The sequence below is a fragment of the Aedes albopictus genome, chromosome 2, assembly GCF_035046485.1.
Source record: "Aedes albopictus strain Foshan chromosome 2, AalbF5, whole genome shotgun sequence".
Taxonomy (NCBI): domain Eukaryota; kingdom Metazoa; phylum Arthropoda; class Insecta; order Diptera; family Culicidae; genus Aedes; species Aedes albopictus.
The window spans coordinates 109,463,208-109,485,912 of NC_085137.1; the positions used below are offsets into that span (position 1 = coordinate 109,463,208).

The 22,705-nt window shown below is 36.1% G+C and overlaps 1 protein-coding gene across 11 annotated transcripts in view; it reads right to left on the reverse strand.

Moving 5' to 3' along the window:
• Positions 1–1,879: 1,879 nt before the first annotated feature.
• Positions 1,880–22,705, reverse strand: part of LOC109420651 (breast cancer anti-estrogen resistance protein 3 homolog) — a 161,617-nt gene continuing 140,791 nt past the window's right edge. For 10 of the 11 annotated variants that reach the window (XM_029852958.2, XM_029852955.2, XM_029852957.2 and 7 more), the window contains 5 exons: positions 21,671–22,677; positions 21,214–21,482; positions 20,964–21,156; positions 20,679–20,895; positions 1,880–3,797 (listed from right to left, as the gene is read on the reverse strand). In XM_029852958.2, the coding sequence (XP_029708818.1) occupies positions 3,656–3,797; positions 20,679–20,895; positions 20,964–21,156; positions 21,214–21,482; positions 21,671–22,677 (1,828 nt within the window). In that variant the 3' untranslated portion in view covers positions 1,880–3,655. The remainder of the gene's footprint in view (positions 3,798–20,678; positions 20,896–20,963; positions 21,157–21,213; positions 21,483–21,670; positions 22,678–22,705) is intronic. The other variant, XM_029852953.2, reaches the window with a different exon arrangement.

Consider the following 22,705-nt stretch of genomic DNA (forward strand, 5'->3'; position numbering starts at 1 on the left):
TTTCCTGGAGAAATTCCTGGATGGATTGCTGACATAATTTATAATGGAATTCCTTGATTAATTCCTGGTGATCCCTGAAGGTATTCTGAGAGGAATTTCTCGAGGAGACCTGGAGGAATTCCTGGATGAATTCCTGTATGAAATCCTGGAGGAATGCCTGCATGAATTTCTGGAGGTATCCCAGGAAGAATTCCTGAAGCAATCCCAGAGAGAAACTCCTGGAAGAGTCCCTGAAGCAATCCCAGGAAAAATGCATGGAAAATTTCCTGGAATAATGCCTAGGAGAATTCTTGGAGGATTCCCTGAAGTAATTCCTGGAGAAATCTTTGAAGACATTTCTGTAAGAGTCTCTGCAAAAATTCACTTAAAAATTTCCTGGATAAATTTCTGTAGGAATTCCTGGTGAAATTCTTGGAAGAGTCCCGGATACAATTACTGGAGGAATCTCTGGAGGGATGCCTGGAGGAAGTCCTGCAGGAATGGCAGAATTTCTGGAGAAATCTCTAGATAAATTCCTGAAGGAATATTAAGAGAAATCGCTGCAGGAATTCCCAGAGGAATCTCTGGAAAAATTCCTAGTGGAATTCTTGAAGAAATTCGCGGATAAATCTTTTAAGGAATTAGTAGAGTTATACCAGGAATAATTCCTGAAGAAATCTCAGATGGAATTCTTGGAGAAATTCTAGAGGAATCCAGAGTTCCTGCAGAAACTCTAGAAGGAATCCCGGAAGCAATTTCAAGAGGAATTCCTAATGGAATCCATATACAGTTCCTAAAGGAAGTACTGAATTAATTTTTGAAATAGTTCCTTCAAAAAAAGGAGAGATTTCTGAAGTAATCCTAAAAAGAGTACCTCAGAGAATCTTTGGAGGATTTTTTTTAAATCGGTTGTTCCAGAAAGAATCACAGAAGAAATTCCCGAGTTGCGCCCTGCAGAAATTCTTGGAGGAATCCCTGTATGCCTGTAGGGATTAATGGAGGAATTGGGGGCACACCAGAACTGAAATCCGTGCAAATACTTCGACAATGATTTTTCATAAGGGCCTAACTGACTTGATCGATTTCTCTTCGTCGACTCTCTCTTTCGCTAATAACTTGATCAAAACAAACAAAATCCTTATTCTTTTTGTTTCTATAGCAACATGTAGTCGTCTTCTTCGCATTTCAATTGAAAAATGTTTGGAAAACTCAATACACATTCAATGATAACAAAAAGAGAGGATCGATGAAGTGAGCTCGAAAATAACAGTTAGGCCCAAATGAAAAATCAGTGTCGACTGAACCTAATTTCTAACGAACCCAGCAGTTTGTCACGGATATTACCTTACGAACTAATAGTACGGATGTTGTAGCTAGTACGGACGAAAAATCCAACAGAAGAACACTAAACGTAAGTACTTGCACAGGATAAACACATAAGACAAATTTTCTCACATATCCCACAAACATAAAACTGTTAAAACATATATTTCCTCATTTTTCCCAAAGGGATTTTATAATCCGCAATACCTGAATAAAAGAGTGTTACCAAACTGGAATAGTTCTTCCTGTCAGTTCGTCTGTCTGCTGGCGCAACACTGTCAGCAAATTTGCTTCCCGGTCAATGCACGTGTCGGACACTAGCCCAGTTTTGTTCCACGCACCGTTGACACTTGCATAAACTCTCCGCATATCATTTCTATTCATGCTTTTCTGTGCATCAGCTCAGGTATCGTTGATACCTATCGCCTCTTGCACTGTTGTCGCTGTCAATGTACGTAAGCTGTTTTTTTTTAATTTTCCGCCCTCGTATCACTAAGTCTCAAACAATTGAAAAAGAGCTTTTTTTCCGAATTTGTCATCATTGCAATATACATTGAGTCTACGTTTCGAGCACTGATCTCATTTAAATAATTTATTATTCAATCATTTCCTGCGGTTTAAATATCATACTTGTATGTTGTCCATATTTGCGCACGGTACGATCAATACAAACATGTGTGTCACTCGTATCTTCTCTCTGAATCTTCCTTCGCTTCGATTGATCGATCTAAGGACCACCATACATGTGCCGCCCACTCATTTGGCTTATTGTTACTTTTCAACACGTTTACCGAATGTCCGAAAATATGTAGCCTTCTTCATTCGACTGACTACTTGTCCCGTTACGTAATACTTTCCGATTTACCAGTTGTTTGTCACCCGCTCATAGTCCATCAGTTTTTTTTTTCTTGGTAGTTTCCAGTAGATACCGTTTCGACACTATTATATATCCGAAATGTGTGCTTTATTGTGTGGTAATTCTGTTTAGTTTTGTTCCTTTTCTAAGGTAAATAAATATGTTTGATCAAATGTATAACTTACATTCGTCTACGCATAAGTGTATTGATTAGCTTAGATGTTTGTCACTTTTTTAATCGGTATTTTGGTTGCTTTTTCGGGTTTCTGGTACATAAAGTATTTTGTTTCCATTTAACGGAAAATCTTTTGTGTGTGTGTGTGTGTGTGTGTGTGTGGGTCGAAATATCTCCATTAGTTAAATTTTAACAATGCGATGACTACTCTGGAATTAGTCCAACAAATAAGTGAGATTAGATGTCCTTGTTCTTTTACCAAAGGCTACATAAATTATCTTCTCTTGGTATAAATGTGTGATTGTTATTATCGTACAGTTTTTTATTATATTTTCCGAAAATGTCTTCAAGATTAGCTACTTGTATTAATGGTTCAGAGTTAATGCCTTTACATTTTCTTGCTTCAGATAGTTTTATGTTTGCATTGTGTGTGAATCTACATAGCACTACATATTTGTGACACTGTCCAAGGGTTTGGTACAAAATTGCTAGGAAAAATAACGAACAATTGTTGCTTCCAACTTGAGGCATTCAAATCGATAATTTCATCAAGGTATTGCTTTGGAAGGTGCTAAACCGAGAAAATTAACAATAAATCATCAGTCTATTTCATCAGTGGTGGCTTCTTTTGCAAAATCCAGGGAAAATTTCCATACATAAATCAGAAACGAGGTCATTTTAACATCGCAATCTGGACCGCGCTCATTATTTTATGCGGTTTGATTTGTAAAAACTCTATAAAAAATTTCCTCCACACATCCGTACATTAAGTATCCATTTGTAAAATTGGTGTAAATTAGAATTATCCATAATCATCCTCCAGGCCACAAAACACAAACGATCAATTACAAGTACTTCGATTTCGTCTTGACTAGCTTTGATTATTATTTTTTATCGAAACATCGAGTCGCTGAAACAGTTACCACATTTCAGTATATGGGATTCAATAATTCCCACCATAGTCTCGATATTTGCTTAAACAACTTCCAAAAAGAAAAGTCTGTTTCGTTTGATATTCTCAAAAATTCCTCATGCGCTTAAGATTCTTTCTAAACTGTTGTTTGAATTTATTGTTTCGTTTGATTTTCCCGTCATATATCGTAGGTCTTTCAATATTTGAGCTAAAAGTGTTGCATAAAAGTTTAGTCTGTCTCTATCAAAATTTAGTTGTTTTCCACTATCAATTTTGAGATGCCTGATAAAACATGAGTAGGTTGAGATATAGTTGTGTGTTATGTATTTGCGAGCTTGGAAAAAGATGAAATGCGATAGGAAAATGTATGATTTGGAGAGTTGTTGCTGGAGTTCTGCGTCGCGTGGATTTAGCCGGCAGCGTTCACTGCTGGATCGCCGCAAAACTTCTCCGCCATTACCGTGAGCACGTGTTCGAACTTGGCGTGTCGGTCTTCGGCCGGTACGAAGCAGCCCTTGCTGCCCCAGAGGAACTTTACCTGGAACTCGGTTCTGAAAGAGAGAAGAGTAATGTCAAAAGTTGTCGGAAGATTGGTGAAATTGTACTATGAAATTTAAACAACAATTTGAGATGAAGAAATGCCCAGTTTTCTATTACATCTAGCCCCTTTCTCGCTGTGATCCACGTGGTGTTTAATTTTCACAGGATTGCTAGCCTATATTCTTGCAACATGCATTTCAGGCGAGTGTACAACTCTGTCATCGCGGTTCAAAAATGTTCTGCCGATGTCATCAGCGGAACAAACAAATTGACCGGACCTTTGAATGAGTGTAATCAGTTTCGTACCTTTTAATTCCGCCCTATGTTGCTTATCCTTTGACAGATACGCGTATTTCGACTACCACTTGTAAGGTATTCTGCTTAGAGGGTTCGAAATGTCGGTACAAGAACATGACCGGATCTGTTGAAAACAGTCCCCTAAGAAACACATATAGAGCATTTGAAAACGCGTCGTTTCGTGCGCGGAAATGGTCGTAATCCATCACTTTTGGCTCAATAATTACAGGCGTTTTTCTTCAAAAATCATATACTCAGTAGCAAAAAAAAAAGCCGAGCTGATTTTTCCTCCTAAAATGCGTCATGTGCAATCCGCTGCAACTTTGACAATTCAGGCCAAACATTTCAATAGGTCCTATCTGCATTTGAGAGGCTCTCTTTGTTCACTTTCTCTTTCAATTATTGCAATGTAATGGTACAATTTTCAACTATTTTTGCAGTACAAATCAAAAGACGATTGTTTTGACCATCGTTCAATGCAAGGAGACAATCATAATACAAATAAACAGCTGAGATATTAACGAAAGAGAGGGAAACCAAAGAGAGCCTCTCTTCTGCAGATAGGACCTTTAGACATGTTTGGCCTGAATTGTCAATATTTTTGGCTGAAAATTTTACCACTTACTATTTACTTATAATGATTTTTTTACAGTTGCCAAAATTTGTAAATTATTCAAACTACTTGTATATTCACTAACATATGTATGTTTGTAACGCATTACGTGTAACGCGCAACGCACTATGTGTTACGTGTAGAATGTCATAAACAACTAGCAGACCACTCGAAAATTTATAAAAATATGTCATATAATATGGATTGTTTATTAAAACTTAGATCTAAACATTAAAAGAACGAATTGACGTCGGCTTTTTTTCTGCACCGATGTTTCAGCGTGGTCAATATGGAGTGAAAACTGTAGGCACCCACAGTGGTACTTCAAATTTGACGATTTCTGTGGCCTAAACCGCTGGATGAAAACATTTCAAATTTTGACCACAACATTTCCTATATTTACTGACGCTGCAGTGAAATTTTTATGAAGCTACTTAAATTTTTCACTGAACGGATTTTTGAAAAAGGTATAACCAAAAATGGATTTTTTTCATACAAGTTTTTATGACTCAAAATATATAATTTCTATCAATATGAAATTTTGTCCATACATTATCAATATATTGATGACAGAGTGGTTAAATTTTCAGCCAAAAACATTGATTATTGTCAAAGTTGCAGCGGATTGAACATGACGCATTTAAGGAGAAAAAAATCAGCACGGCTTTTTTTTGCTACTGAGTGTAGTTTATTCAAAAGGCGATATTACGGGTTGATGCAAATATAAAAATATCTTTTGCCAGCATTCAAATGAAAAAATATTGTTATTAAGTAAACATACCTCTCAAAAAATTAGAGAGGTGTTATTTCTGTTACTACAGAAAAGAAAAACAATAATTGAAAAGTGCCTATTTGTTCTAGAAAACTATCAATTTCTTTTGCACTTGGTTCTTAGAAGACTTTGATGAAACAAAAAATAAATAAATATAAAGCAATGAAACTGTTTTGGCAAAATTCTAAGCATTTGAAAGAAAAATATTTCTCATCAAAGTCGTCAAAGAACCACTTTTAGAGATTTTAGAATTCGAATTTAGAAAAACAACTATGATTTTTTGAAAAAAAAAAGGCTGTAATCATTGAACCAAAAGACATACATATATAGTTAAAGTTATTCTTGCACATAAAAAAGTTTGGATTTCCATTTCTTTGAAAATATGGCCTCTTTGAATTAGATAAACAGGTGATGTGTGGGATCTGATATTTACAGCATCTCTGCAGGGCACTTCTGCACTTCTTTAGGGACTTCTGAAGCGATTAAGAACCCCTGGCAGTGGCGTAGCAAGGGAGGGCGGGGGGTTCGGTCCGCACCGGGCTCCCGAATTCAGGGGGCCTCCAAATCAGGGCAGGTCTAGTGTTATAAACCATCCCTGATTTGGGGGCCCTCTGAATTCGGGGGCCCAGTTTGAATAAAGTTCTGTGATTAGAGAAAGATTCCTATAAGTATAAGTTCAACACTTGCCGATCTGCTGATAGTTATGCAGGGGCCTCTTCGTGATGATCAAGAGATTTTGGAATGGGGACGCAGATGGCTATTTTGAAGTTCTATTATTAACAATTAAAAATGTATACACTTTATTCGTGTAGTTTTGTTTATATTTGTTTGATGACTACTCTTTGCACCTGCAGGAGCCCCAAAATACAATAAAAAATGTGTTCAAAATCAAAATTGAATTTTACGATATTCAGTACCGATATGGAAGTAAAATTCATAAGCATTATGAAAACATCCATGATATCCTAACCACAGAACCAAACAAAGCTCTTGATTTAGCTTAAGATAGCAGCTGAAATTCAGGGGCCCCATCCATCAAAATTAAGAACTGAACGCATTCAACGTGCTTGAAGGCTTCCTGTGGGAATTCCTTCGCAAGAATATCTTTTTACGATTTATCAGGCAGTTACTTCAAAGACTTCTACAAAAATTCCTCTAAGATTAACTTCAAAACATTTTTTAGGGATTGCTTAAAAAAATTTCTAAGCATTGGTTACTTACGAATACATTGGTTGTACGAATACTTACAATGATTCCTTCAGGAACTCCTCCTAACATTTCTTCAGGAATTTCTTCAAAAAATTATCGTAAAATCCTTCAGGAATCCCTTTGAGATTTTTTTTGTACGAATTTCTTCAAGCAGTCGTTCAGAAATACCTCTTCGGAAACGATCATAAAGCCATTGAAGGATTATGTCATAATGCCCTTCAAGAAATCCTTTAGATGGACCATAAGAAATCTGTCCAAGTATGATTTTAGAGATTTCTTCAAAAAGGAATCTTGCAGGAGTTCCTCACTGAAAATATCATTTATGATTTTTTGAGATCATGATTGGAGCCATACCATATCTAAATGGATCCTTGGGAGATTTTCTAAAGAAATTTGAATGAATTCCCGAAGGAATCCTTGTAGAAATGTATGTAGCATTTTTTGTAGAAATTTCTAAAAAAAAAAAATCCTTGAAAAATCGGCTGGATGAATTCTAAGATGTGTTAGGAAAGAATCATTGGGTTGATTTTGGAGGTATATTTGATGATGTTCTGGAAGTATTTTTACAGAATTAGTAAAGAATTCCAAATTCTTTGGTGCAAATAAAAAAAAACAGTCTTCAAAATAATTCCTACATATTTCCTTGGAGGAATTTCTGCAGGGGGCAGGAAATGAGGAAATTTGTGCAGCAATACTTTGGAGATGAATGTGTTCATCTTTGTAGGGTTATCTGAAGAAAAACTGAAAAATCCATGAACGAATCTTTATTCGTAACTTGAAAAAAATCCTTGGAGAAAAGATTTAATCTTTACTGGAATTTCTTGAAAGATTATTGAACGAATTTTGAAAGAGTACTTGAAAACATTGCCTAAGGAATCTTTGGATGATTTCCTTCAGTAATTATTAGAGAAATTTCTGAGGAAATCCCTGCATGTATGACTAAAGAAATGCTTGAAAAAATTCTTAAGAAATCCTTGAAAGGACTTCAAAATCATATGAGGCAGTGCAAAATGAACCCTTGAAGAAGTTTATAAAAAAAATCTTGAAGGAATTCCTAAAGTATTCCTCTGAAAAAATGCTGAAGAAAACATGTGGGGTAGCTTCAAAAGAATCATTAGTGGATATATTTAAGAAACTCTTTATGGAGTTCTTGGGATAACATAATACTGAAGAAATTTCTTCAGAAATGAAGGAGGAATTTCCTAAGGAATCGCTGTAGCAACTTTCGCAGGAAATCTTGGAGGAATTTGTAAAGGAGTCCTTGAAGTATTTCCCAGAAGAATCATAAAAGATGTCCCAGAAAGAGTTCTTGGAGCTCCGCACTTGAAAAAAAAATGCTTGATGAAATCGTTAGAAACTTTCCTTAGAAGTTTCGTGAGGGAAATCCGGACGAAACTGGTGTTATCGCTAAAGAAACCCTTTAAGGCATCAATAGAAAAAAAATCTAATAAAAACCTTGGAAGAATTTCTGAATGATTCATTGAGGAATTCCAGTAGAATTTCTTAGAGGAATTCCTGTGATAATTTTTACATTATCTATTAGAATTTCCGAAGTATTTTTATTTTTATTCAGTAACTAATTCGGAAACCCGTGTACAAATTCATTAAGGATCTTTAAACATTAATTTGGAAATTCATTCGGCAATTGCTCTGAAAATTTCCTTTGGCGATACTTTTGATTTATTGTTAGGCAATTCCTTTGGAAACTTTTTCAACTAATTCTCGGCAATGCTACAAGAATGGCTTCTGATTTTTGTTTCTACGAACTTCTTCAGATTTTTATTTCAACGGAAATTTCGTTGGGAATTCCGTCTGCAACTTTTCACTGATTTTTTTTTTTTGACAATGCGTTTGAGAAAACCTCTGGTAATTACCTTTCGGAATAAATTCAACTTTTTTTGGAAACTTGTATGCCAATCCCTACGAGAATTGATTGGGTAACTCGCCTGGCATTTTTTTTGGCAAGTTTTCTGTGAGTTACCTGAAAAAAAATTTCGAATATCTTTTGGCAGAGTTTTTTTTGGCTAATTATTGGGAAATGCTTTGATTGGATTTAATCCGAAAATTCCTATAAAATTATTCTTGGGGTTTTCTTTGCAAATGTTTTTGAAAACTATTTCGGCACTTCCATCGAAATCTTCGATAACTCTTTTGGAAATTTCTCGGCGATAATATTCGAAGTTGAATTAGATTATTATTTGTGAAAATATCTTTAACTTCACTTTTTTAAACTCTTTGGCCAGCTGCTTTGGAAATTTATCACGGGATTTTAGCAATATCTTTGAAAGTTCTACCGGCAGTCCCTTTGCAAATATACCTCACAATTACATTTGTAATACTTTCAATAGTTCAATGTTGAAATTCATTCGATAGGCACTTTGAAATTTAATTAGTCGATTCGTTTGTAAATTTAAGTAACAACTTTTAAAAGCTTGTGTGTTATTACTTTTCCACGAGATACACTTTTGCAAATTAAAAAAAAAAATCAAAGAATTTATAACGGAACGACCGAGACAAATCTCAAGAAAATTACTAATAAAATTAAGATGATTACCAGAAGAGATCACAAACAATTTCCTAAAAATGTATGAAGAAATTCCATTAGAATTTCTTGGGGGAATTTCTGTGAGAATTGAAAGAATTCTTATATTTTTTTATTTGAGTTTCTTAAGTATTCATTGGAGGAATTTATGAATCCTTGAATAGGCTTATTAGAGGAATTTCTAAAAATAAACTAGCAAAACACTCAATGCCTCCTCTGGAGGATTTCCTACAGAATTTCTTGGAGGAATTTGTGAAAGAATCTCCGGAAAACTCTTGCAGGAGTAATTGAATTAATACAAGAAGAAATCCTTGCATGAAAGGATCCCAAAAGATTTCTTGTACAAAATTATTTGTTAAATACCTGGGAAAATCAGTTTAAAAATGAATGAATGAAATCAATTAAAGAAATTTTAAGAGAATACTAACTTGAATAAAATCTGAAGCAATCTTCGGAGAAATTGCAAGAAAACTTATTGGATGAGCTACTAAAGAAATCTCTGGAAAAATTCCTGAAGGAAATTTGGGAGCAATTTCTACACACTTCTTTGAAGGAATTCCTTTAGAATGTTGAATAACCTTAGAAAATCGATTCCTGGAAAAATCCCAAAAGTAATGGTAGAAGCTTTGGAGATGTTATTAAAAAATTAAGCAGAATGCTTAAAAATATTGATGAAACCTTCGCAGAAGTTTCTAACAAGATCCTTGTAGAAATTCTGACAGAATCTTGTGATAATTTCCAGGAGACTTTTTTTTTGAAGAAATATTTTAGAAATCCTTGGAAAAATAACCGTATGAATTCTTGAAGTGATTCCTGAAAAAATCCCGATGGATATCCTCTTTGAAATCTTAGCCTTGCATTAATTACTTAAAGGATGCTTCTAGGTATTCTTAAAGAACTCCTGCAGAAAGTGGCAAAATAGTCTTAGGAGGAATCCTTGGAGAGACTACTGGAGAAGATTTTTGTTTTGATAAGATAGGGCATCTGTACTTTTACTATTTATATACGCTTCCATTTTCATACCACTCAAAACAAAGGAGTGAAGCGCATTTTGTTCTGCTTCTTATTTTTGTATATTTGTTAGAAGTGAGCACGGATTACACTAGTCGACAAAATTGAAACTTTTTTCACGCACTTTGACCATTTGTTCCATTTCTAATGGAATTTGGCCCGCTGAATCCGAATCTGACTTCAGAATTCCTGTAACACGTACAGTTTTTGAGAAAAATAGGGTTTTATTCACAAAGTTTCATATTTTCAAAGAAAATTTAATATTGTCTTTGAAATTTTAAATTTTTCATCTGCTCATTATAACCAATATTCATATTGAATAGATTTTGATCCACTAAGTCTGAATCTGACCTAATAATTTTAGTAATACGTAAATTTTTTGAGAAAAATTAGGTTTTATTGGCAAATTCCATATTTTCATAGAAAATAGACTATTGTATTTATAATTTTATTTTTTTTATCTGCCCATCTTTACCAATATTTATATTCAATAGATTTTCATATTCTGATTTGCAATCTGACCTAAGAACTTCTGTAACACGTAAAATTTTTGAGAAAATAGGGTTTTAAACACAAATTTCATATTTTCATAGAAAATAAACTACTGTCTTTACAATTTTAATTTTTTTTATCTGCTCATCTCAACCAATATTTGTATTTAATAGATTTTCATATACTGATTCGGAATCTGACCTATGAATTTCTGTAACACGTAATTTTTTTTAGAAATATAGGGTTTTATTCACAAATTTCAGTTTTTCACATAAAATAAAATATTGTTTTTATATTTTTCAATTTTCCATCTGCTCATCATAACCAATATTTTCATTCAATAGATTTTGATCCACTGATTCAGAAACTGGCCTAAGAGTTTCTGTAACACGTAAAATTTTTAAGAAAGTAGGGTATTATTCACAAAATTTCATATTTTCAGAGAAAACTTAATATAGTCTTTATAATTTCAAATTTTTCATCTGCTCATTATAACCAATATTCATATTCAATAGATTTTTATCCATTCAGTCAGAATCTGACCTAATAATTTTAGTAACACGTATTTTTTTTTTTTGAGAAAAATTGGGTTTTATTCACAAATTCCATATTTTCATAGAAAATAGACTATTGTATTTATAATTTAATTATTTTATTTGCCCATGTTTTCCAATATTCAAATTAAATAAATTTTCATATTATGATTTGCAATCTGACCTAAAAATTTCTGTAACACGTAAAATTTTTGAGAAAAATAGAATTTTAAATACAAAATTTCATATTTTCATACAAAATAAACTACTGTCTTTATAATTTTATTTTTTTCATAGAAAATAAACTACTGTCTTTATAATTTTAATTTTTTTCTATCTGCTCATCTCAACCAATATTTGTTTTAATAGATTTTCATATACTGATTCGGAATCTGACCCAAGAATTTCTGTAACACGTACAATTTTTGAGAATAATAGGGTTTTATTCACAAATTTCATATTTTCATATAAAATAAAGTATTGTTTTTATAATTTTCAATTTTCCACCTGCTCATCATAACCATTTTTTTTTATTGAAAAGATTTTGATCTACTGATTCAGAATGTGGCCTAAGAATTTCCGTAACAGGTAAAATTTTAGTAGGGATTATTCAAAAAATTTCATATTTTCATATGTCTTTATAAGTTTAATATTTTTATCTGCTCATCTTAACCAATATTTGTATTTAATAGATTTTTATATTCTGATTCAGAATCTGACCTAAGAATTTGTGTAACACGTAAAATTTTAGAGAAAAATGGAATTATACAAAAAAAAATTCGGCCTATGAGCATTTTGTATGGACGAATAAAAAATTTAGTATGGACAAATGACCACGCGGGGTGGGGGGGGGGGGGGGGTCGAGAAGTCCCAAAAAAATGACCACGTGGTTTATGGACAGCCCCTAAACATAAATATTTGTTAAGATGAGCAGATAAAAAAAATAAAATTATAAAGACAATAGTTTTTCCATGAAAATATGAAATTTTGTGAATAAAATATTTTTCTCATAAATTTTACGTGTTACAGAAATTCATAGGTGAGAATACGAATAAGTGAAATAGAATCTTTTAAATATAAAATATGAATTAAGATGAGTAGATAAAAACTTTAAAATTATAAAGACAATATTTTATTTTCTTTGAAAATATGAAATTTTGTGAATAAAACCCCATTTTTCTCAAAAACTGCACGTGTTACAGAGATTTTTAGGTTAGTTACCAAATCGGTGGTTAAAAATCTAATAAATATAAATATTGGCTTAAATGAGGAGATAAAAAATTGAAATTAAAAAGACAATAGTATATTTTCTTTAAAAATATGCAAATTTTGTAAATAAAACCCCATTTTTCTCAAAAAAATTACGTTTTACAAAAAATCTTAGGTCAGATTCTGAATCAGTGAATCTAAATCTATTGAATTTAAATACTGGTTATGATGAGCAGATAAAAAAATTATAAATATTAAGACAACATTTTGATTTCTGTAAAAATATGGAATTTTGAGAATAAAACCCTATTTTTCTCAAAAACTGTACGTGTTACAGCAATTCCGAAGTCAGATTCGGAATCAGCGGGCCAAAATCCTTCGGAAATGGATCAAGTGGTCAAAGTGCGTGATCTACTGTCGACCAGTGTTATATAAAAAATAACGTAATAATTCTGGAGGAACCAATCATAAATTCTGGAGAAATTCCTGACTGAGATGCGTGATGGAAACTTAGAATTATTTTTCAAAAGGTTTCTTGGATGAATTTTTAAGGAGTCTTATCAAAAAGCGGAATAGAAGTTTTTTGAAAAGTGCTAGCAAAAATTGCTGAAGGAATTCTTGAGAAAACTCTTAGAGTTGATGGATATTGAAAGTCCAGAAGTATTTTTCGAAAGAATTCCTACAGAAGTCCTTCTAAAAGTTTAATTTAATTAATATAATTCATTTAATTCAATTTCTTCTGTAGGAATCCTTGGAGATTTAGCTTTATTATTATCCAATTGATTCTTTGGAAATTTCTAGGAGGAATTCTAGGATGAATCTCTTAGTAAAACCATAAAGAAACTTCTGGAAGAATACTTTTGAAAAAAGGAATCTTTGGTGGGATCTCTGAAGTAATCCTAGGAAATAATTCTTAAGAAATCTTAAAAAGGACGCCAAGATAAGTTATGAATGCTTGAGGAAATTCCAAGTTTAATTATTGTAGAAATATCTGATAAGGTTATTTGAGGGAATAACTGAGAAATGCTTGAAGAATACAGGGGATAGACAAAATGATCGGAACAGGCAAAATTATCACTTTTCAAAAAAAAATTGCAAATAGCTGTAACTTTTCGAAAAGTGCATTAAATATTCTCAAATGTTCTCTGTAAGATGATGATAGTTGTGTATTAGTGGTCCATTTTTGGAAAAGATCAGGCTATTCTGCACGAAGTTATAAAGATTCTTGAAAAAGGTATAATTATCCGATATCCAACTTTGAACTGTTATATCTCTGGATTCAATGAACAAAATGCAAAGAAACTTTGACCATTTATGACTTATATAATGAGCTCTGAAAAACGTTTGACTCAATTTGAAATTTTCAACAAGCAAAACAGTTATAGCGATTTAATTTATATTATGATTTTTTAGTAAATTGGTCTATTTTTAATATGCACCCCATTACTTTTTTAATTTATTTCCGGCTATGGTGTTATTTTTCTTCATTACATATTTATATTCAACTCAATTTGCGGGAGTTTAAATGAACTATAATACACAATTAGTTGATCATCTCACATTAAAAATTTGAGAATGTTTGATTCACCTTTCGAAAAGTTACTGCTATTTGAAAAAAATTTAAGAAGTGAAAATTTTGCCTGTCCCGATCATTTCGTCTATCCCCTGTATATGGAGAAATATTTGACTTTCGTCGAAAATCACCAAAGGAATATTTAGAGGATTCACTGGAAGAAACGGAAGAAGGTGTAAAGCAATTCTAGAAGGGCTTCTCTTCCTCTGCGGGGATCCAGATGTAATTTCTTGGAAGTATATGTGGTTCGGAATGAATCATTGGTGGTTTTTTGTAGTATTTTTCCTGGAATTTTTCAAGAATTCTTTAGATGATCTTCCAGATAAATCCTCAGAGACATAATTGATAGATTCCTGAACTAATATTTCGAGACTTACTCGATGAAGCCTTTTCAAGAATCTTTTGAATTACTCTGTAGTACTTTTGAAAACATTCCTGAATGTCTCAGGTGAACCAGCCAAGGGGCTGAAAGCCTCATTAATAAAGCTAGTAATATTATTCATGAAGGAGCGTTTTTAGAGGAATACTGAATGACATCCTTGCACACAATGAGAGAAGGCTAGTCCCAAGCTTCATCTGTTGGTTCTTTGTGTAAATGCAGATGTCCTTGCAATAACAGAGGAGCAACCGCGGGCGGTCAATCATGCTCATGCTCAATACTGAATGACATCTTTGTATTAACAACTTAAAAGATTCTTGAAGATAAAATATTCTTCAAGAAAGATTTCCCAAAGAAAAAGGTAACCCGAGTAGGTGGAAAAATCTGATGAATAGCATATTCAGTAATGATTGAATTGAATTACTGAAGAGCAAAAACTGATATTGGTTTGATTGATATAAGAGGTAAAAGAACAGAAATGAGGGGGTTAGAAGCAAAGGGGTGTAAGTGACAAAAACCCACTTTCGAGTAAATGAGGTTTAAAGTTTTTCACCAATTTTTCATCCCATATAAAATGTATGGAGTTGCAAAATCGACACAATTTTTTTATTTATTGTAATTTTTCCAAACATCGTAAAAACAAACATAAAAAATTTCCTGAAAGCTTGAAATCTGAAGAATTTTTTGATATGCTCAGCTCAAAATCGACACAATGGTCACTTATACCTCTTTGCATTTGGGCCCCTCAAATAATAGCAGAATCTTATATGGTGAACTACTCAATAATAGCTCGTTAAGATATTACAAGATCAAAAAAATAGAAGACAAGTTTTGTCAATTTTTTCTAGAAAAAAAATATCAGCATCCAGCATCGAACTTACGACCTTAAGTTTTACAGGCGGCGATGCTTACCACTCAACTGTGGCTCGCTGTTGTAAATAACATGGGAATAAGAGCATGCGGTTCTTCGTTTCAACAGCTCAGAAAGGGACACATGGCATTTCACTAACATTGAGCCATCTCTTTGGGTGTATGTGTTCAACTTCGTGTAGAAGAGCTTAACTTGTTCTTAGAAATTTTCAGCTATTTCGGCAAGAACAAATACTGATATCATATCACTTTGAGCTATTCGTGCGATATTCATTAGATTTTTGAATAACACATCAAAATCACATCGAGCTATAACAGCAAAAAGTGTTCGATTTGAGATATGATTTAGATATTCTCGTCTACCCGGGAGAGCAATCTTTGAAAGCCTTTTATAAGGACTATTTTGTGCAATTTCTAAATAATTTGTTAAAAACTTTTTCGGCATAATTCTTATAAAAAAAATTTTCGCTACCGAAAAAAATCATGAAGGAATACAGTAAATAATATAAGATAGATAATGTTTAACCTTCCGTTGGCCATCACCGCAGTGCACTGCCAGCATCACTAGAATGCTTAGTACAAAATGCGAGTTTTCTTCAATGTTTTGTACAAAATGCAACAGTGTGATCATTCGACAGTTAAATGTATAGATTTATCACTGTAAAATATGTACATATTATGAAATTTTCTGGGGGGCCTACCAATTTGCTTCCGCACCGGGCCCCCAAATTCCTAGCTACGCCACTGACCCCTGGAGGAAATTATAAATAACTTCCTTATATATAATGAGAAAATTACTATTCCAACTTTTGTAGAAATCTCTGGAGGTATTTTTGAAAAAATCTCTAGGGAATATCTGAAGGAAGATTATTTCTGAAATAACAACGAGAATTTTCCGAAGTAATTCTTGGGGGAATACTATTTGGAAAACTCCTGGTGAAATTCCTAAAAAAATGTCTTGAAATAGTTTATATTGGAGTTCCCTCAATAAAATTCCTGAACGATTTTCTTAGGGAATTCCAGAAGCAAATACTACTTGCAAATGGATAAATTAATTCAAATGTTCATAGAAAAATCTCTTGAGGAATTTCGAAAGGATGTACTGGTAGTCATTACGAGAAACAACCATCCACAGTATTTCGCCCCTTCGTAACTGGATACCTGATTTCCACAACGATAATGCAAGGAGTTTGTGAAATGTGTGCCACTGAGGTCACAGCTGATTTTTGTACTGGCCGCTTTTGCTTCAGATGTAATGGAATGGATCCCGATATGAGATCTGCTGTCGGGCATAACGCCTTTCTTCATTGAATGTGTAGTGCCTGCACCGGAATAATGACTAAGCCCTGCTTTACCAAGGCCATCACATCGATCAACGCTGCGTATGAAGGCATTATCTAATCGTTGAAAACTGGAATTCAAGACAATATTTTGTCCAAAACTCGGTCTGAACTACAGAATAACCTTAAACGCATTCCTGAGAGAGTTGCGAATACTCCCCAATTCGAAATGTACAACGGCGTATGTTTGGCTCTGCAGTCTGAATTCCTGCGAAACGTCCCCGATGCAAAAACATCGGTCGCAGTTATATCAATCGTTTAGAATCGCACTTGAAGAATGACCCGAAATCTTTCTGGACGCACATCAGGAACCTTAGAAATATCAACCGGATTCCCGAAGAAATGACATACGACGGTACGACGGCAAATACTCCAGAGAACACTGCCAATCTATTTGCAGACTTCTTGAGCAACGTGCATAGCATCGACACTCCCTCATTATCATCTTCTGCAAGACAGGGCATTCAATCGTTTGACATCAGCATACCCCTACTAACGATCTCTCCAGACGAAATTGCAACATCTCTAAAAAAAGTTGGACGTTTCGAAAAGCCCGGGTATAGACCGTCTGCCTCCGACATTTCTTAAGGAGTGTGCAGACTCTCGTTTGAAATATGGAAAGCTGACGACCTTGAAATCTACAAAGTAATTTCTTCGGAACTCGATTGCTGCGCATTACAATCCGACGTGGATGAAATAGTTTTGTGGAGTACAGAGAATGCCATGAAACTGAATGTTATTGCTTTCAAGCGACCCCATTCCTACGTGTCTTAGGACTATATGATCGGAACCAGCAACATCGAGCGTGTGGACTTCATTCGTGATCTTGGAGTGATCATAGGCTGCAAATGAGGCTTTGCCGTACAGTACGGTAACAGCAAAAGGATTTGAGGTATTAGGATTCATTCGACGGAACTCGCAATCATTCAGTGACGTCTGCACATTGAAGGCTTTGTATTACTCGCTAGTGTGGAGTATCATGAAATACGCTATTTGCGTGTGGTGTCCATACCACACAACTCAAATCGCTAGGCTTGAGAAGGTTCAACAACGCTTTATCCGCTACGTTCTGAGACGTCTGCCCACTATAGGATTCCAGGCGGGCTGCCTTGGAATGACCCAATAAATCTTCCTGACTATGAAAGTCACCGCAGCCTGATCTACGCTGAAACGCTAGAAGCAAGGCGAATCAAGATTCGGCAGTTATTTGTGTTTGACTTATGTTATCCCATGACATCGACTGCTCGGAATTGCTTAACGAAGTCAGGTTTAACGCTGCCATCAGGCAGCTTCGTGAACTCGTCAACTGCTAGCAGTTAGGCCGTCTACAACGACGTGTCCTTTGTCCAGTTGTATCCGTGCATTCAACGATGTTGGCAGTCATTTTGATTTTGATGTATCTAAGAGTAGTTTTAAACGTAGAATTAAGAATTTAAGGTAATAGTCTGTGAGATGGGTTCATTCATCCAAGGCGAAGAGGTATAAATTAAATAAATAAATAAGTAAGGACGTGGCCGGCGCCGTTTCTGACCCAATAAAGTTAGAGCTCTAGCCGGGGTGCATGGCGTAGTGGTCAAACTTTCACTTCATAAGTGGATGGTCATGGGTTCGATCCTAGCCCCGGCACTTTTTCTTCGGTTGCTCTTCCCTCCGAGAGCGGCTGGCACCTGACCCTCTTCTGAGCACATGCTTTAACGGACCCGGAAACATAGCTATCGGCTAACGGCAATGGATAATATACCCCCAATCGGACTGGAAAAGGAACAAGAGCCACAAATTAAAATCCTCGTGCTCATCATTCTACTATGGATAGAGTAAAACTCCATTAAACAGACGCCATCTTAAATTTTGGGACGCCATCTTGGATTTTAGACCGCTATAACTAATTACCTGCATCGGCTGTTTTCCTACTCTCCGCATCGACCAATGTGGCGCTAGCTTCTATGCGCGAAAAACCGCTAAAAGTAAATCTCAAAAATATTGTATGGCGAATAGCATCTAAAGGCACATTTCTCGAAGGGGAATACATAATTCGAAAAAATATTTGGTAGTGGATGTGCACAATGGCAAACACTATTAAGGCGAAACTGGAAGCATTTCCTCGTTTTTTTGGTTTTTGATTTTTTATTAAATAACGAAGCAATATTTTTAAAATCGGTTTTCGTGCACATGTAGAGTATGGATCAGGGTATCTTCTGAATTTTTTACGCTATAGAAAATGTTTTTCGTTTTAGCAGAAACCATTTTTTAGTGAAATTTCGTTCAAAAATGGTTTCTGCAAAAACGAAAAACATTTTTTCTCGCGTAAAAAAATCAGAAGATACCCTGATCCATACTCTACATGTGCACGAAAACCGATTTTGAAAAAATTACTTCGTTATTTAATAAAAAATCAAAAACCAAAAAGTGAGGAAATGGATCCAGTTTCGCCTTAAGCCTTCCAAATATTTTTGTAGGAAGAGCTTTCTATTTCAAGTAATTCAAGTTTAGATGCTTTTCGCCATACACAATTAAATGGATTTACTCCTGCTGATCAACTGTGGCTGCGCGTCAAGCGGGTAGTCCATTAATAACAAAAACCCATTTCATGACACTAGAAATTATATCTTATCTGGCTTTTGATTTTTAAGCTCTATTTGCTATAAAACAGTCGCCATCTTGAATTTCGTGTAGCCTTTTCGATTTTGAGCAACCATCTTGGATATTATTGTTGACAGTTTTGGACTCCAAACTGCATGATTTTAGTTGGAGCCTAAAACCTCATTAAAAAGCCGCCATATTAAATTTTGCGACGCCATTTTGAATATTCTGGTCGTCGTCGTTGAACTCCAGATATCTTTCCTGTACCAAGTTTACCCATATTACATAGTTTTAGAACCCAAAACTCCATTAAACAGTCGCCATCTTGGATTTTTGACCGCCATCTTGGGTTTTAGCCCGCCATTTTATGACTCCTGATATCATCCTTACACCAAATATACTCATATTGCAAGGTTTTAGAACCTACAAATCCTTTGAACAGCCGCCAAATTGAGTTTTGGATCGCCGTTTTGGATATTAAGGACTTCAGATATCTTCTCCATATAAAATTCACTCATATTGCAGGGTTTTAGAGCCCAAAACTCAACTAAATAGCCGTCATTTTGAATTAAGAGTAGCCTTTTTGGATTTTATTCCGCCATCTTGGATATTCTGGTTGCCATTTTTCGACTCCAGACATCTTCTCCATAACAAATATAACCACTGCATGATTTTAGAGCCTAAATTACACATCCACCATCTTGAATTTTGGGTCGGAATCTTGGAATTTCTGGTCTCCACTGTTGATTTCCACACAAAATTCATCACCCATGCTAAAGGTTACTAAAATCGGTGCAATTTCATGTGTCGCATGATAGGGCTTAGCTTGGTTCAATTTTATAGATGACCAGTTCCGCCGTTGCTGGTCCGGATCACTAAAATGGCCATAACTCCGGAACGCCTAAGCCAATCCGGATAATTTTCAATAGCAAACAACGGGCAAATCTGGTTCTATTCGTGCTAAAATCCGAACAATTGGCCTTGAAAGTTAGTGAACTTTTTTGCGTACAGCCATACATACATACGTACACACATACAGATATCAGACATCACCTCAATTCGTCGAACTGAGCCGATTGGTATATGTGACTTGACCCTCCGAGCCTTTTATCGAAAATTTGTTTTTTTTTGACGAAATTTAGGAGGGTATGCAGTTAGCCTAGCGGTTAAGGCTATGGATCGCCAATCTAGAGACGGCGGGTTCGATTCTCGTTCCGGTCGGGAAAAATTTCTCGACTCCCTGGGCATAGTGTATCATTGTACCTACTTGGCCCACAATATACAAATTCATGCAATGGCAGGCAAAGAAAGCCCTTCAATTAATAACTGTGGAAATGCTCAAAGATCACTAAGTTGAAGCGAGGCAGGCCAAGTCCCAGTGGGGACGTAGAGTCATAAAGAAGAAGGGTATTCAGTACACTTTGGTGTAAGAGAAAGGCAAGATATAGAAAGGATCGAACACCAAAGCTCACCTGAACGCATCCTCCAGTAGAGTGTCGAGCCGGCTAGTATCTTGCATGATGCCATGTGCGTTCTTTCGATAGAGCGATAGATTGTTCACGAAACTTCGTGCAGCGTCCAGATGAGCAAACAGTACCGAAAAGCCGAAATCCTGAGTAATGGTTTCCCACGGCGTGACACAGCTCGTCACCAACGAGGAACAGTTCTGAGCCGGCTGTAGCGGGTCTACTAGAATGGGAAACAAAATTTTAGGTTGTAAGTATAACTTTTTGATTGAGATATCGGTGTTAGCGTACCAAGAATATCGGTAATTGTGCGGTCCTTAACCAGTACGTATGGCAGTATGTGCGGTATCGTCGTGTTCGGTGCCTGCGGGTTCGAGCAGTCGTTCATGCTGTTGAGCGTAGGTCGTAGTTTAGCTTCGAAGTTAAATGCACTGTCGGTGTACTTTTGGCGCAATGTGTGCCACGTCGTTTCCAGCTTTTGAATCTGCAAATAGAGATCAATGAAACTCTGGCATCCCGGATCAACGAATCCAGAACAAACCTGTGGCATCGATAGTCCAAGCATGATGGCACAGAATCCAAATAGATTCCCGAGGGCAGTTTTGGTTTCAACGGCGATTTGTATCCACTTGTTCAGGGTTTCCGCCCGTTCTAGGTCGTCCTGGCAGGTCAAAATGGTAACGGCCACCAGCAGCTTCATGCATTCGGTGCGTTCGATCAGATCCAATCGGAATTGGCGGCCCTGTTCCAGGGTAATCAACTCCAGCCCGGTGCAGTTGAGGATGTGGTCTTTTTTCTCTTCGTCTTTTTCTGGGGGAAGATAATGGCAAAATTATTGAAACATAGAATAATAACATAACTGTTAAGAAGAAACTGTTCTATCCATTTTGGATCCAGAAATAGAGAAATTCAAAACTTTGCAAATAGTGCCATATCATTTTTCCAGCCACCTTCAAGCAAAGTATCTTGTCAGCAGTCCAATAGAAGCAGTGACTCACCTAATATTAAGCTAATGTCCACGCGCGTCAGATGCGTCGCAATAACCCTGGAGCTCGTTTCGCTCAGCATCATCCGGAACGTGTTGAGCGTACCACTGTCCAGAGGTTTGTAATCACAGAACGGAAGCAGCAATGTGTTGAAGTTCTCCAGATCGAAGCGCGAAACCTGTTCGAACGTTGGCCCAGTCATGGCCAGCAGTGCCTCTTCGGCGGCCAACGGATCGAAATCCACGTAGGACCTTAGCGTGACTGACGACATCGAGCTCGGAATGAAGCGTGGGTTTTTCAGTATCACTCCTCCCCGATGTTGCACGACCATCTCTTCACCAGTGGCGGAGCTTTGTGCGGAATCTCCCGAACCATTTCCAGAGTCCGATCCGCTCGGGTGGTACGATCCCATTCGATGGATCGGGCCGTGAGGATCACCCTCTTTCATGGAGTCATTCCTGTGGACACCTCGTCCAGGTTTTGGTGGAGGACTAGGAGGTTGCTCCGATTCCTCGTCGTCTTCGGCGAACTGTTTCTGTTCTATGCAAGGGCTAAGGGAGTGCTCGCTGGGTTCTTTATTGATGCTAGACGTTCGCGAGCCCAGCACCCCATGGGAAGATCGTAAGCTATTGGAACGCGGGAGAGATTGGGAGGTACCTGATCGAGTCATGGTTTGCGTCTTCACGACTCCATCGGCGCTAGAGCATTTCTCGTCCGAGGATCTGGTCGAAGAATCGTTACTGTGGATTACTCCATCTGCGCTGTTGCACTTCTCCGTCGATCCAGTCAGCCGAGAAGGTTTCGTTAGCGTTTTGCTATTCGGATCAGATCCATTGGATTGTATCACACCGTCAGCGCTGCAGTATCGCTGTTGGCTGGTCTGCGCTCCTTGCAGGGGGGTTAGAGATTGCGAACGTTGCTTCTTAGATGGTAGACGAGGGGGCGTTTCACGCTTGGTTCGTGGCGGCGAAGACATCGGACTTCGATATGTGTTCGTTTGCTGGGTGTAAGGGTTATACCTGGCGGAATAGTAAAACAACTATTTGG